At 42.8% G+C, this 17,427-nt stretch overlaps 2 protein-coding genes across 2 annotated transcripts in view; one reads left to right on the top strand and one right to left on the bottom strand.

Moving 5' to 3' along the window:
• lipt2 (lipoyl(octanoyl) transferase 2) overlaps positions 1-17,427 on the top strand; it is a 447,804-nt gene that overhangs the window by 173,834 nt on the left and 256,543 nt on the right. The gene's annotated exons all lie outside the window — the stretch shown is intronic.
• The window catches only part of cog6 (component of oligomeric golgi complex 6), a 204,723-nt gene that overhangs the window by 43,240 nt on the left and 144,056 nt on the right, over positions 1-17,427 (bottom strand). The window contains 1 exon segment of the mRNA XM_022242307.2: positions 16,838-16,952. Within this exon segment, the coding sequence (XP_022097999.2) occupies positions 16,838-16,952 (115 nt within the window).

The following is a 17,427-nucleotide window of genomic DNA, read 5'->3' as shown; positions in this document are numbered from 1 at the left end:
AAATTTGCAATATTCCAGTACACAGCAAAATTAAGAAACAAGCAAAGAAGAGAAACAGAAGGAAAGAAGTTCATACAGTGAAACATTGCAAAAATTTCCTTCAGATGATTGGACAAAGAACAAATTATTTAGGTGAAAAAAGGTTACATTCTGTAAATTATTAGACTAAGTACTTAAATTATTTTATTACATGTACACATAAATCTACATATGTAAATATTTCCAGGAAATTTGAACAAAGAGTCCAGGTGATTAATTTCAATTAGAATCACTGCTTGTGAAACTTCATACTCTTCTTAAAAGTATGAAAACTACTTGACATTCATTTTGGGGCTACACTGTGTACAAACAGCACTGAACATTTAAATTTGTTTGTGCTTTCCAGACTCTTTCTAGTCTCTCCCTTAATTTGTGCTTATTTCATGACTTACAAATTGTGATATACAACAAAATATTGCATTGTACTCTCTATGGTTGGCGTGAGTACGACATCAAGTTTCGATTGCGCCAGGTGCGCGTGCCGTCGCGCTCTTGGGCAACTATTGATGCCGAACTTTGGCTGATGCTGCTTGGTGTGCCCGTTTCGCACCAGCACAATTTTGTCCGTACCAGCAATGCGAGCGTGCCCCCTCCACTGCCTCCAGCCCCTGGTCCAATTTCGGGTCCTGTTGGCACCCAGTCGCCAGAGTTGGTCAACCTACATGTAACGTAGGTCGTCTGCTAAGTCGTCTCAATTTTGTTTATAATGCGGTAAGACCTGGTAGGGACTTTCTCCATCGTTTGCATGATCTAGCTAGGGGTATCTCCAAACCTCATCACAAAATTCGCATCACTTCAGGTGCACGAACAGACTTGCTAGCGTGGCAGCAGTTTTTGCCACATTTCAGCGGAACGAAAATTTTTTCGGTATGGAACAATAGTGACCAATTGCACATGTACACTGATGCTTCTGCTTGGAGTTATTCCCCATTGTGCTAGCAGTCCAGCAGTGGGCTGTCCCATTGCATAATAAACGTGTGATATTTTGTTGTGACAATCAGGCTGTATGTAGTTTGTGCCATCAACAGACAAACGTCTAAACATCACTCAATGAAGCATTTGGTGCGACGCCGTGTGGTGACATGTCTCACATATAATATCCAGTTTCAATCTCAGCATGTTCCAGGCCTGGATAATGGCATTGCTGATGCTCTTTCACGTTTTCAGATGACCAGATTTTGTCATCTCGCACCCGCTGCAGACCGCGATATAACCCTCTTGGCCGACAACCTGTGGAGTGTCTTCAGTTAGAGGTCAGAGTCTTTTGCATGACGCCGTGGCCCCCCGCACGAACTTGTCTTATCAGAGGGCTTGGCATCTTTTTCAATGGTTCAGTCAAACCCATGGTTTCGATGCCAAGCACTCCCCTTCCCTGCTTCAGATAGTTCGATTTATTGCATTTTTGTCGGTATCTGTGTATGCCCCTACAACGATTACCTCTTACGTATCGGGGGTTTCCTCCAATTTGTAGTTAATGAATTATCCTGATTTAACTAAGCATTTTCTGGTCAAACGTTTACTGGAGGGATGTCGTAGGCGTAGTAGTCGTCGCGACAGACGGCGCCCTATCACTTAGGATATTTTATGTCGTATGGTCCCAGCCTTGCAGGCTATTTGCTTGAGTAATTTTGAAGTTGACTTTTCCGAGAGGCTTTTTTACTTGCATTTTTTGGGTTCCTTCACATTGGGGAATTTACTGCCCAATCCTACCAATCTCTAGCCCGTTTTGTCGGTCTGATATTACCGTCAAAGACTCCCCTTTAAGGGTCGAACTTATCCTACGCCACTCGAAAACAGATCAATATGGCCATGGTTATGTAGTTTCCATCCCAGGAGTGCATAGCCGCCACAACATGATGTGCTTCGTGCGGGCGACTTGGTCTCCTCTTTCCTGTTCCACATCCCCCCATGGCCCATTTTTTTCACATTTCGATCGGAGTTGTGTCACGCGTTACCAGTTTGTCGCGGTACTCCGTCGTGCCCTTGAGTTTACAGGGCTTTACAACGCCAGATTAATCTCTTATTCTTTTCGCGTAGGCCCAGCCACGTCTGCAGCTATGGCAGGTGTGTCTGAGGATGATATTAAAATTTTGGGGCATTGGAAGTCTGGGGCTTACCGACGTTACATTCGGATTTCCCCAGCTATTTTCCATTGAATGCTACATGTTGTATTAGCTTAAGTACTTTGTTCGTACTTGTTGTTCCGATTTTCTTTTCATTTTTCTCATGAGAATTGGCCCCTGGTAAGCCAACTGTGTGGGTCATTGGGAATGGCTTCGTGTGCCTGAATGGTGGGGTCATCACCCTGGGGAAAGCGTCTCAATCGACTGGCCTATATCCACTAGATGGGACGGCGAGGACTCCAGATGTTCCAGTTTTCCGATTTCCTGTTGGAAGTGTGGTCAGCTGTTCCGATACTACACGACGTCATCATACTACAGATAGGCGCCACCGACCTGGGGTTGTACACAAATATTTACCGAGTATTTTAGCATGGCAGTGCATCAATATGACCAGAGCAGCACTGCCGCATACTGTCATTTTTTATTCCGAGTTACTGCCCCACCAAACTAACCCTAATGCCTTGAAGCAGAGTTCCCTTGAGCGTACGCGACGTTCGCTGAATGCGTACGTTCATTCATTATTTCGAAACGCTCATGGGGATGTTATTTGGCACCCCTAGATCCAGTGGTCGTCCCCGGTGTTATATCATGCGGACGAATTTCATTTCACTGATGATAGTTGCTTGTTCATTCTCGGCAACTTTTACCAAGCCCTGGCGTCATATTGTTTGCTTGTTGCATCTCCCCTTAATACCACTACCTGAGGTCTATTTGGTGGCAGTCATGCTGCCAACTTCATTCAGCAACAAGCCCGTTGGGCGTGAATTTTATTCAGGGACTGCAAATTGACCTCGGTTTTAAGGCACTGTATTCTTATTTATGACACTTATGGGAATGTGCCAAAAGGAAAGGCCTGACCCCATCCTCTGTCGAGCAAGGCACTAGATTATTTAAGGCCAAATTAAGAGAAGCCATTTCATACTCACCAATTTCTGTCATTTGACATAAATAGCTGTAAGTGGTCGTTGCAAACACTCATTAGTTGACGGTTATTCCAGCAACCCAGTGTAAACCCAAGCCCAGGCCGCACCTCTTGGAAATTGCTGTCCGATCCCAGCGTTTGATCGTTGGCCCAAAGTTATTGTATACTGGAGTAAATCCTTGTTAATTTGTTCATGAAAGTTGGGTAATTTTGCATTCTGCCAGATGGAATTGCTGTTTGAATTTGCATATTGAAGGCTTTGTACTGCGCAGGTACATTCCAAAAATTAATTTACCGTTCAATGTGCTTTGGGCGGAAACAAATGCTGATAAATGCTTTTCATACATTTTGCTGATAGCTTTGTGTATTTTGCTGATATGAGTTGCTGTTCCGCGTCACCTGGCTCGGGCGAGAACAATTGCTGACAAGTGCTGATTGCCATAGTACTGGTACTTTTGCTGATATGTGTTGCTGTTCTGTGTCTCCAGCCTACATATGCAAATTTCCCATGTGCCTATTACAGTTCGCTGAAAAGACTTGATTATGCATGCTGCCCCTTGACCCTCCACAATGTACTGCGATCACACCGCCATGTTCGTCCTTCTTTTCGAAGCGGAGGAAACCCCCGGGGCCAAAGTGGGGAAGGACGGGTGGAAGTGGCTGGGCAGGGCTAAGTATCACTAGGCGACCTGACCCACACAGGGAGGAGTCTCCTGCATTCACATACCCCTGCCCAGTCTACATGTGCAGAGTGGCACCGTACCCTGGAGGTGGGTCGGCGACAGGAGCTAGTGTAGTTACTAAAAGAACATGGGCGGGCGTCACTCAAGCAAACACTCACCAGAAGAAAGAAATGTCTACGATAAAGTATTCACCGTCCGGCCCGGGGCAGTGGTGGGCACTGTCCAGACTGCCAAGTGCAATGTTGCTGAGCCAAGGGCTGTTTTGCTCTGCAGAACATCCTTCAGATAGCACTCGGTGAAGGTGGAGGGGGATCTTCAGCAAGCCGCCTGGCAGATTTCTGCTAGAGGAACTCCTCTGAAATATGACCAGGATGCGGAAGTGGCCCAATCATCGAGGGCTCTGACGCGAGATCGGGTCATCTCATCGTGTTGTGCCGGCCAGTCACGGTTCGCGAAGATGATGGCCGAGAATAGTGTCCTTTGACGCTGAATGGAAGGGTTTTCTCGTAGTGATGAAGCTTGGTCCTGGCAGGGTACCACTTGAGAGTGTGAACTGGATACCATATCTTGTCAGAGTAATCTCCGAAAAGTGAGGCTATGTCGGGAATGAATATGTCGAGAGGCCGGAAGGTAGGCATCTGGTTTTTCGTCAAAAACTTGATGGCTGGGATAAGGCGAACCTCATACGGCTCACAGCGGACGTGACCTTTGGCCATCGACAGAACACGCAGTTCGCTACCATATCTTGATGTAACGACCACAAGCAGGAACACCAGTTTGATGCTGAGATGGAGATTAGATGCATCATCACTGCCGTGGAGTTGTTGCTCTGGACTCGAAAGGAACAACCCACTAGGTGTTGTCAAAAGTGGTGAAGAGTGTAAAACACTGCTTGGAGCTCTAACTTGTTACAGTGTTTGTCTTGAGAGGCGGTGTCCCAGACCCCGGAGGCATAGAGTGGAAGAGCCCACATGTACATAGATACTGAAGTATTCATAATAAGGAAAGAAAAGTGAGCCCTGTTACATTGTACTATGTTTGATGTGGCCATTTGTATCCTGCAGTTTGAGGACTACGGCCATATTATTACGTGCACGGGTAATCAAGATCATTCCGTATGCATTGCAAAAATAAAAAAAATTGCGAGTAACGAGCATTCTAAGACTGCAGGCTGTTCCATAACCAAGTACTTTCAACTTACATCAAAGCGCTAAAACATTTCTATTTACTCGCTGTAATAGAGATTGCGAGTGAATAAAACCGTAAAATCGGCTAATACTTGCCAAGTCCACCTTTTCATTTCGGTTACACTGGGCACAGTCTGAAAAGGCAAAAGTGGCAATCCATTAACAAGGGCGAGCGCGGACAGCAGACACATTCTTGTCAGACCTCATAACAGTCACAGTATACAGCTTTGGACATGCCCACTCCAGAAGAACTCACGTCCGGCCGAGTGGGAGAATATATGGAAAGTCGGTGAATAAGGGTGGGCGAGGTGTGGGTACTCGATTGAATGGCGTGTATTAGACAGACCGACGGAGCCAGAGGTGAAGCCAGAGATAAAACTGGATCTGGAAGCAAGGCCGGCTACAAATCTGGGTGAGAGTCCAGAAGGAGATCCTCACACAGGGTATCCGGATCTGGGGCAGTCACCAGGGGGTTGGAGATTGACTCCAGGCAGCTGGCTAAGGTGGACAGTGTCTGCGAGAGAGTGGACTGCCATCATCAAACCTGATAAAGAAATATCTTGCCCAGGTATAGAGTAGGATTTCTTGCATTTACGCTTCTTATGTGCGGTGGTCCGGTTGTAGAACCCAAAAAATCTACGAGCCCAGAACATCAGTGGCATGTCTGGAATGTAGGTTGTGATAGGTCAAAGTGCACCAAGCCACCAGAGAAGATGGAAACACGCTGGTGAGATAGCCCTAGCCAGTATCCAGGAGCCGCAGTGATGAGTGGCGTTCTAGAAATATGGCGATGATGCAGTTCTGTAGCCCGAAAAGTGGTTGGTGAAAAGCCATATAGGTAGGCGGCGCCTCTGAATTGGCCGCCCCAAAAACAACAGGCCGTCAGCCAGAGGCATTATAACTTCCAAGCCACGCCTGAGGGAACCGCTGAGAAGTTCATCTGACAGCCACAGTCCATGGCGTGTGGCGGTCATTGTAGCTGGCCCAGTGTGTAGACTGGCGAGCTATACAATGAATACCTGTCTTCCATGGTAGACGCTAGTAGTTGGGAGACCGTCAGAGAAATTCAGATCACAGGAACTGGGGGCGAATGTCATGCCCAGACACAGCTAATGGGGGAGTAAGTTTACTTGTACCAATTGCAAGACTGAGCCACCACGATCCGGGACATGATCCGGAGCCGTGTTCCACTAGGGAATGGATCTGGCTGGACTAGAGAGACCACTTCAGCCTCTGAAAACGTCCCTTGGCTGATGCTTGGAGTCTATCTTGCGGGTAGGAAAGGTGAAGGCTTCCGAGATGGACTGGAGGGTTGTTATCCACGGGGGTGGATCCGGACCATTGGTGATGTTCCCAGAATATTATGCCAAGTCGCCAACAAATTTTGATTGGCCAATAGTAGTGAAGCCGGTCTAACCAGGTAATTTGCCCCGCCCCCTGATCCAATCAGAAGGCCGGATTCCACCCCACTTGACCCTCATTAGCACAAAATGTGGAACGGGAATATTCCATTGTATATGGGGGTGTAGGTGATTTTAGGAGGGGCTGTAGTGGCATTTTAAAAATACAGGAACGTACCATTTACCTTGTATTGTGGCCAGTGACGTTATTGCGCCGATTGAAAGACCGTGATGGCTTATGAATTTCATATTGTGACTGATTTTCATGGTATTTGGACAGAGGCCTAATGTCTTCTTTAAATCAATACAGATGAATATGAATTTCATATTGTGACTGATTTTCATGGTATTTGGACAGTGGCCTAATGTCTTCTTTAAATCAAAATAGATCCCCTAAAATCAAAGAAAACAGTTTCAAAAGAATGGACACTGTATAAACAGAAAGTAGGAAATCCGGACTTACATACATAGTGTCGGTAAATTCTGGATAGTACCGTACTGTATTTCACTGTAGTCGTTATGATCCATTCGAAAGAACAAAAGTATATTGGTAAGATTTGTTTATTGGTACAGCACCTACAGATGTAAAATTAATCCCCATAAAAAATAAGAGGAATGTTTTCCAAAGGGCCTGAACATAAATGGCAGTGATTTTGTTGTATGTATAGGATTATACTTTCGATACAAACAACCAAAGTTTGGTGAAACTATGGAAAAATAAACTGTCGTTTTCAAAACATGTCTGATGTTGCATCCGTATAATTCTGTGGCATGCGTTTGTACAATGGAAACGTCAATTTTATAAGAGCGCTACGACTGAAAAGCTTCTCTGAGCGTCAACGATGTAATATTTCGATAGGAGCGTATGAATTTTGTCATCCAGAATAAATGCACTTATGTTTTAAAGTGGATCGGAAGGAAGAGTAGGAAGGGAAGATACACGCAATAACCTCATATAAAACATTGTTACTGAGGTTTGGTAATTCTTGTGTTAAAAATGACGAGTCATAATCTTCAGAAATTACGTCATGCAATATTACAGGTTGTTGTGCAATATTTCATTGAGAAAAACGAAATAAAAGCGACATTGAGAAAGTTGCACATGTGTATTTTTTTTAACCAACATGGAAGATGGTCAGTCAAACAGTTAAGTAAACATTTTTACTGAACGTAATCGTATTGTATGTACCATCATAAACCTTCGTATCATGTAAAGATTTGGAAGTGGTGCGTTACGTAACACCGATTGAAGAGTCAGGAGGCAAACACCAGGACATGTATATGATCCAAGCGCATGAACCACTTGATGTGTCTTACTTGGTGCCGCTGCGTCGGTGAGAAAAATTCGTATCATACTTCGGAGTGCGCTTGGATAGATTATCTGATCGAACTGTAAGGACAGGATCATAGTAAGAAGGGTGAGTGTCATTGGTAGCCTTATGCACATGCATGCCTTTTTAATTTTAAAAGCCTTTTCATGGCTCACCGCAGTACCTATGAAGGTAAGATGAAGACTCCCGTCTATTCCGTGTAAACTACCTTTATCAAGGCATACGTCGTCCGTCCAGTTGATGACCAAGTACAGTTGCTTTTATGTGTTTTCCCAATTCATTCAGGAGACATGTAATGCATGAAGAGTATTTTCAATTGTCTTATACCTCTTCAAATATGTACAGATGTAAGATTAAGTCCAGATCTTTGAACAGTTCTTTAATAGGCTCGATGTGTTTTTGTTAATGTTGTATAAGAACGTCGGCAACCAACCACAAAAATTTGGTTTGTCCGTTCAGTCTGTATGATCGGTGCTGTCACGGAGAGTAATTCTCATCAGCCTTGTCACGTATCAAAGAAAAACAGGATGCTGATAGTACTAGAAATGAATGATCAAATATTCACATACCCCATATGGCGCCGTATGTATTTATATCAAAAATAAATTCTTTTTGTTGAAACAACGGAAGCTTATCTCAAACAAAATGGCCGCCAACAAGCCGTATGAATGTAATTGTATAGAATTTCAAATTTTAAAATATGATGCAGAGAAGATACTTTGGGGGTTTGCTTTACATTTTGAGTATCATAACTAAATATAATTTTTAATATCAAAATCAACAAAATTTAAGCACAAAATTTTTAATACGAAATCTTATGAACCGTCTGTCTGCCGTAAACAAGAGGTGGACACAAACGTACAGATGCAGTCGTGCACGTTACCCCACGATATTGCATTAGTAAAGTTTGAGTCTGGTGAACAGTGTTTTTTAAGGTGAGATGAGATACTTTGAACTTCAACTATAGGACAGTTTGACCATTGGAAATGCTTGCATAAATATGTATAAAAATCATAAGAAGATGAAAAGGAATAAGGGCAGGGTAAAACTTATGCGGGTACGGTTTGACCTTGTGTGGGTGTGGAAAGAGGCATGAGAAATTTGGGTACAGATAGACCCTTGAAGTATGGGATAAAATATGAATAAGGCATATCATGGGGTAAAAATTTTCAGCACAATAATTTGACCTTGCTTATGAAATTATTAAACAACATGATGAAAGAGGACGACTCATGTTGTGCGACGTTATGAAAAGATACCAACCAGCCTACAGGGAGATCCAAAAGTAATCAGGAAGTATGAAGCGATAGTTCCTAGACAAAAGGACCGTACGTTGCACTGGGTAATGACAGGATACGATTACGCAAATGCTGTCGTATACAAAGGTCCCTCTGCCGATCAGCAGCTTTACCTCTATCATCACGACGGTCACTACGACGTCATCACCAGCATGCCTTCGTTCCTCAACAGAAGTTATTTCTGTATTATGTCTAGAAGGTCACGATCATCGGGAAGACCACAGATGTCACGGTTCTTATAAGCTTTGCTTCCAGGCCAACTAGGAAGAAGGTGAGTTAGTATATTGCTCAGACTGCAACAGACACTTCAGAAGCGGCATGTGCTACGAAAATCACCTGAAGCGAAACACTAGGGGGCGTCAGTTTGCCAGACCCACTTCAGGTGCCAAGATTGCGGTCAGTTTGTCAGCCGTAGACATCTCAGAAGCAAAGATCACAGATGCAGAGAATGGTACTGCAACGTATGCTGAGAGTTTGTTCTTCCCGATCACCTGTGCTACATGTGACCGGTTGTCGAAAATAAAAACAGCGTAGTGCACGAAGCACTGCATTGCCCACAAAGTATGTACCAAATGCTTGAGCGAGGAACGATTGGCATCGTGTTCACAATGTGGAAAGCGTGAGCGTCTTTTTGCAGGGCCCACCACATGGCTGGAATTTTGCAAATGGCTCTTTAGTGAAGAGAATGCGGGTGCCATTGTCCTCTGCCACAACTTCAAAGGATACGACTCCTATTTCATTCTACGGTATTTCTATGACAATGCTGAACTACCCAAGGTCATTCTCAACGGGGCCAAAATCATGAGCATCACTGTACCAGCCACCGACATGAAATTTATAGACTCCTTCAACTTTTTACCCATGGCCCTCTCTAAGCTCCCTGGCGCCTTCGGTCTAAAGGAATTGGCCAAAGGTTACTTTCCCCATCTGTTTAATACTTGGGCCAATCAGAATCTTGTACTGGATCACCTTCCCGACATGCATTATTACAATCCTGATTCCATGAAGCCGGCAGACAGACAAACTTTTGTTCAGTGGTATCAGGAGCACCAGGACGACTCCTTTGACTTTCTAAGAGAACTTGTCAAATATTGCCGCTTGGACGTGGACATTCTCCGTCGGTGCTGTCTCAGCTTTAGATCTCCCCTTCATGGGCATGACTGCCAAAGAATCAACCCCCGGTATAGCCCATTTCGCCATTGTATTACAATTGCGTCGGCCTGTAACTTGGTATATGGTAGTAAGTATTTGGCTCCAGACACCATCGCTATCATTCACCCTCAAGGATATCCTTCTAACGATCGTCAATCGGTCAAGGCTCTCCAGTGGCTAAAATGGGTGATTCATCAGACAGGTCACCTCATCCAACATGCGGCCAAAGGCGATGAGAAACACATCGGTCCCTACAAGGCCGATGGCTACTACGAGTCTAACGGGTTGAAAATGTGCTCGAGTTTCACGGTTGTCTTCATCACGGTCATACTTGCCTGGCTCGGGATACCAAGCACCCACTGAACGGCCTCACGATGGAAGAGCTTTACCAAAAAACCATTGACAAACGTCGGTACATTACGGGGTGTGGATACAACGTTAACAAGAAATGGGAGTGTGAGTTTGACGCCAAGCTTAAACAAAACACAGATATGACATCTTTCGTGTCCTCCTTGGAGATTCAGACACCTCTCGTGCTCCTAGATGCTTTCTGCGGTGGTCGCACTAATGCTACTTGACTGCATTACGTGGCAGGATCCAATGAGAAGATCAAATGCATTGACTTTACCTCCCTATACCCTTACATCAACAACTACGGGTGGTATCCCATCGTCCATCCCACCGTTATTACTGAAAATTTTGGCGATGTCACCGAGTTCGAGGGGCTGATTAAATGCAAGGTACTTCCAGCGAGAGGCTTGTATCACCCGTAATCCAATACAAAGCATAGGGTCGCTTAATGTTTCCCCTGTGCGCCAAGTGTGCTGAAACCCTACAACAGTCTCTGTGCCAACGCAGCAACGAAGAACACTCTTTGATCGGCACGTGGGCCACTCTGGAGATACAAAAAGCAATGGACAAAGGGTACAAGCTCATACAAATCTACGAAGTCTGGCACTTTGATGAAGTGGCCGTTTACGATCCAAACATGAAAGAGGGTGGTCTCTTTGCCGACTACGTCAATGCTTTCCTCAAAATGAAGCAGGAAGCGAGCCACCAGCCTTTCTGGTGTCAGACGGACGAGCAGAAACATCAGTACATCGAGCGGTACTTTGACAAGGAAGGGATCCTGTTGGAGTGGGGCAACATTAAGAAGAACCCAGGATTGAGGGCCATAGCCAAGCTGATGCTTAACAGGTAACCTATGTCAAACTTCGCTGTGTCTTATTTTCAGCTTAGAACGTTTCACTAAGAAATTAATATTTTCCCCTGTTTTAAAAAAATTGGTCGCTTGTAGTAGTTCTGGTGAAATTCTAAAATGCACTGTTGGGCCCATCTTGGTTACTATACATGTATTCAGTTTCCTAATTTAAATCACATACACATGTACATGTATGATAAATAACAACAATTCTGTTTTCTTCTCTGCCCTTCTCTAGTTTCTGAGGGAAGTTTGGACAGCGACAAAACATGGCGAAGACTTTGTACTTGAAAGACCCTACCAAATACCTCGACATGATGACCCGTGATGACATCGAGGTTCAGAGCACTAACTTTGTCAACGAAGAGATGGTGGAGGTGCAGTGGCAACACACAGAGGACTTTGTGGAACCATCAGGGAGGACCAACATGATCCTGGCTGCCTATACGACGTGTCAAGCTCGACTTAAGTTGTATAAACTGTTGGAAAAACTTGATTGTAGGGTTCTGTTTTACGATACCAACAGCGTTTTTTATGTCAGTCGAGAGGGTGAATGGGAGCCGGATATTGGCAATTTCCTATGCGAGCTGACCACTGAGTTGGAGACAGATAACCATATTGTTACGTCTGTGTCAGGAGGTCCCAAGAATTATGGTTACAAATTATCCAAACAAGACAAGAGTGGCAATCAATCAAGGTCAGAGGCATTACTTTGAATTACAGGAACCATTTCCTCGTTAATTTTGACACTATGTCTCAAATGGCGCGCAGAGAGGGCCCAAGTTAAGTACAAGTGACTGATCCGTACAAAATAACAAGAAAACTGTGAATATTGAGACGAAAGAGGAAAAGAGATTTTATCAGGTGGTCTACACCAAGCGAGTGCCACTCAAGAATTACGACACTGTGCCTTATGGCTTTTAATATTTCACCTCTTGACCTTTACGTGTTTATGTATACCTCATCCACTCCTTTGACGCATTGATGATTTTAAAAAGTCAAAACCTTTTGATATACGAAAGAGTGACATCTTGGACAAAAAGTTAATTGTCGCATTTAATTTTAAAGTGAACTGCAATGTACACTACATTAACAGAGCAAAAACTCTGCAATGGAAACTGCCATGTCAAACATTTGCACTCGATGTAATAACAGTGATGAACCTATAACAGTGATGTTAGTGATTTGACTGTTACACCCGAAAAGGTAAGAGCAACGCTTAAGTAGTTGTGTCGAGTCTACATGATTGCAGCCAAACATGTACATTGTGATTTGTATCTAAAGCGACGGAAAATTGCAGTTCAAGTCCAAGGGCCTAATCGATTGATTAATCGAATGTCGATTGAATGGACATTATTCGGTCACTGGTACACTTCAATCTGTTAGATAAAAATTAAGAAGCGCTTTTGATTTGGCCACTCTCTGTGTTACTTTATTAAGTGTTATTCTACGGTATGTTTATGACTGAGAGTAGTAACATTTTGCTAATCCACTGTTTGTAGCTTGAATAGTTAGTGAACTTTTATCACATTGAAGTGTATCACCGTGGAGTTTGTATATTGTAATAAATTATGCGAATGCGATGAAGTCGAACTTCCTACTTTGAGCCAAATACATTTCTAGCTTGTTTTCAAACAATAACAGTGTTAAAATACAAATTAACAAATTCATAAATATGTACATATTTGTAGTTAAATTATTGCATTCTTGTAAAAGTGTACAAAGGGGAACAATAAATTTCGAATTGAATGAGAAATGGGAAAAATGTAAGACGTATGGTACGGCAGTCTAGATGGAAACAAAGCATGACCTCAGCCGAACCTTACGAGGTTATTCACGCAGTTCAAACACTAGGAACCACTTGCACTATATACAGGTTTACTAATTGTTACCTTGTTTGAGGTTGAAATCGATAGGCAAACACAACCATCGTGTCGTGTCCTATACCTCTGCGTCTTTTGTAGGGAATACAACTGAAATGTACTGTTGATCGGGTACGATTTTAAGTAATCGTGGTTGGTGGGTGACAGTGACGTTTTAAGAACACTCTGAACACACATGCATGTTCTCTGAGGTGCAGGGTAAAGTGTTATTTCTCAGTAAACCAGTTGTTTTGGCAGAGCTTGGAAACTTTGGAGCAAAACGTATCATGTTGATAATGGGAAACAAGTCTCACGTGGATAAGACAAGTCTATATTGACACGGAACTATATCACTGATTCTATGTGGAACAACCGCTAATATCTGAAGGATTAGTTTCTCTAAAGCTGAAGGCTAATGATCCTGCTTAGAACCCACCACTTTGTTTGAGGTGGTAAACACAGACCGGCCCATTACACGGGACAGGATTATTTTTTATGAATGGAGTAAGTCATAGCCACAATGTCACCAAGAGGGGTCAAAGCTCTTAGTTCCACGTTTGAACCACAGCACAATACCATTATGGAAACCTTTTACGTTGACAAGACTACACTATCGAAAACCCCACAAAATTTCATAAATGATTGTATAGACACAAACATCCAGTGACTGCCATGTTCCGTGGATAAATACTTTCCATGTACTTTATCCACGAAACATTGTATGTTCAATGCAGGTTATGTGATTATAATCGATTAGCCAAATGCTAAATTCTTTGGATTAGAAAGAAAACGGTGGATTGAATAGTGTGCCGTATCAATACCAGGTACATTGCACAGGGTCTTTTGGAAGTTTTTTCTTTGATTTTAGGGGATCTACATAGATTTAAAGAAGACATTAGGCCTCTGTCCGAATACAATGAAAATCAGTCACTATATGAAATTCAGAAGCCATCACAGTCTTTCAATCGTCACTCGCCACAATACTCTGTAAATGTACGTTCCTGTATTTTTAAAATGCTACCACAGCCCTACACCCCTTCACCTACACCCCCATGTACAATGGAATATTCCCGTTCCACATTTTATGCTAATGAGGGTCAAGTGGGACAGAATCTGGCCTTCTTATTGGTCAAAAGCCGGTCAGGGGGCGGGGCAAATTACCTGGTTAGACGGGCTTCACTACTGCCAATGCACTGATGATCACAGCCATCGGTTTGGTGGCATATTCTGCAATCGAATCTTTATCCAGATCCAGAGATTTAATCTTAACCCATCCAAGGAATGCCTTCAACAGCACCATGATAAATCATGTTTGCTTTCCAAGTCGTGTCCATGGTTACTTATTATCTTTACAGCTACATGTATCTTAACTTATTCCATGTTTTCTTGTTTTATATTAACAGGTGTCATTCGAATGGGCGTCTCTAGAATGAGTTCTGTTTGTCTGTATGAAAATTATTTCATTAACGCACCCAAGCCAGCACACATGACTAAACCCCTCCATTAATTAGCAAAACAATTTCATGAGACTTACATGTTCTTTGTCAGGTTGCTAATCAGTCTCAGTGTACACTTTGCAAATGCGATTTCATCTGTCAGTTGGGTTCTGAAGGACGTCACCCTGGTTGATGCATTTAGGAGTTTTTGCTTTTGATAATGTTTAATAGGCTGTGTCATTCTCTGCCTGAGCTTGTTGTTGTTCTGTTTAGTTTACTCTGGTTCATTTAATATATATTAATTTCTATTACGGCTGTGGTGTTTAGCTGTAAGGAATGTTGTTTCATACCAAAGCTGACAGGTATATGCAATATATGAGGCAAACCTCACACAGCTAATTTGTACATGTGATTTGAAAATTGCTCAAGTCATTGGTGAGTTCTTTGGCAACTAGCATTCTAGAACTATTAGTCCAACTGGGTTCAACCCTGGTGCAGACACACAATAGGCTTTGTTGTATGTGAAAATTGTTGTGACATCATGATGATGTCACCTTTTGATTTTATAATGATTTTTTTATTTTTCAAAATTTAAACATTCTTTTCAAGTATCTTTTGAACAAAACGAGGTATTTCTGAAATTCTTTATGCAAGACCTTGGGGAAACCCAGTAGATGTGTGGAATAATTGAAAAATTCTGACAATGCCGGGGCATTTTTCAACGTTGATGATGCTGGGCCGGCATGACTATCATTTTTTTCCGTTTTCAAAATCCTTCAAAAATTCATCATTCCATTTAACGGTCATTTATAGCCGCACAAAGTAATCTTTAGGCACTACTCTAAGTTGACAGGTGACCTTCATTGACGCCCTGCAGCCTTGTAAACAGAGCCCAGACTGTGTGGTGTTATACAACTGTCTTTTGTTCACGAACCTGGCTCAGTGCACTGCTGACCTCTTTTCAATAGGGGCCAGATTAGCGTGCAGCGGTGCCGTGTGGCTCATCGCTGCAGTGGTGGAGCGCTTTTGTCCCTGTTGGTAATCCGCTTGCTCTCAATGCCCCAAACCCTGGTATACGGTTTCAAAATAACGCTGGATTATGACCACTTTTGAGAGTGAAAAATGCCGGTAATACCCAGCAGCCTGGTCTTTTGTTCGGAGTACGGACTTTTGTTACAGGGCCCTGTTTCCTTTGTCCCAGTTCGGAGACCCCGGCCACGCATTTAAACCATACGGCTCAAATTTCGGAGTCCCCGGCTGGTAGTGGTTAAGGAGCAAGCATGTGAAGTTATATCACGCTGTATATCTCGCAATAATTTTACGGATGTTTACACCACCTCTACAAACTGTACACCTTTGCCCTGAACTAACAGCTTTTATGGTAGGCACTCTGTGTTGTCCATCAGACAGGCACAGTATTACAGCACACATTAGCGAGTCCTGTTGTGTGTACATGCTGGGTCATTGTTCTTGTTTCGCTTTGGTTTCTGCCGTGCTCAAATCACGGCATGAACAAAGCATGAACATTTCAATGCAATGCATTTTATTACAATGTGCATGTATTAACTCTAAATTATGCATTTGGCATAAACAGAATAGTGTAACTAAAAACACACTAATTTTGCTGACTCCATGAGCCGAAGGCAGAATAGTCAAGTCCAAGGAGTAACACAACTTCTTCAGTGCACATACCTCCTAGCATCCATATTTCACTACTGAGAAAATAATGCACGCAATTTTGGTCATTTCATAGCTCGCATGAAAGGCATGGCTCGAGGTGTCATCAGCCTCCATGCACAAAACCAATATCCTTGTGTGTTTGTTCAACAATGTTTACTCAAGGAATGCTGCCAGGGCACTCTTTACTGTAATTTGACCACTAGAATTTGAAGCCATTACTGCGGTGGCAAAACGCTCGTGGGCAGGTGGTATACGCGCGTTACATGCCTCTTCAACCAACAGGGTGTCATGATTTGGCACATGCACGTGCGTGTCAAGCTGAAGCATGTGCGTGTGAGTGCGGTGCCACTGCGGTTATGGTGTCTAATTGGATTAGTCTTTAAGGTGTCAAATCAAATTATTTAACTGTTCAGAAAGTATTTCTGGAAAATTGAGATGAAACTGTCACACAATAAAATTGAGAAGAGAAATTGTTGGCCCTTTTCCTGGAAGCCACACTGATGTTGATAATTTTTATACGTACCTTTTCCACTAACTTGGAAGCAAGTACAGTCAGAGCATTAATAAAAACCTTCTGACAAAGCTCTTCCATTTCCTCCAGACATACAAGAATTGAAGCTTCTTTACCGAGAAACTGTCTACATGAAAAATTAAGGGAAAAAATGTCATGATTTTTTCTACTCACACCAATGAATTTGATAAACAATTTTTTATTCACAAGTTGGTTTCATACAAATAGTGACGACATCTATAGGTTGAAAGATGAGTCACTTCTTGACCCACAATTCTTCCCTCACTGTTATATAGAGTATTATATGCCTTTCAAACTCATAATTGTGCACGTGATATATTCACTTCGGTTCTCCATACCAAAATTTTTTTTTGTTTCTAGGAAGCATGTAATAATTGTCTTTAGCACACAGCACTATGCGCCAGAACATCCTATTTATGGAAAACCTTGACATGTGTTGTGTAAATGAGTATATCACATTACAGCAATTGAACAATGTTCAAAAAATGAAAAAAAAACATCTTCAGAAAAAAGGGCCTTATATGGACCTTTGTAATTAACTAACCCACTTTTTTTTTTTAATATGGGTGTGGGACACAAAG

The sequence above is a fragment of the Acanthaster planci genome, linkage group LG14 (genome assembly GCF_054643075.1).
Source record: "Acanthaster planci isolate LZ-2023a linkage group LG14, COTS_SCS, whole genome shotgun sequence".
NCBI classification, from domain to species: Eukaryota; Metazoa; Echinodermata; class Asteroidea; order Valvatida; family Acanthasteridae; genus Acanthaster; species Acanthaster planci.
Note: the sequence above shows the minus strand (reverse complement) of the source record. Positions and strands in the feature narration are given on the sequence as shown.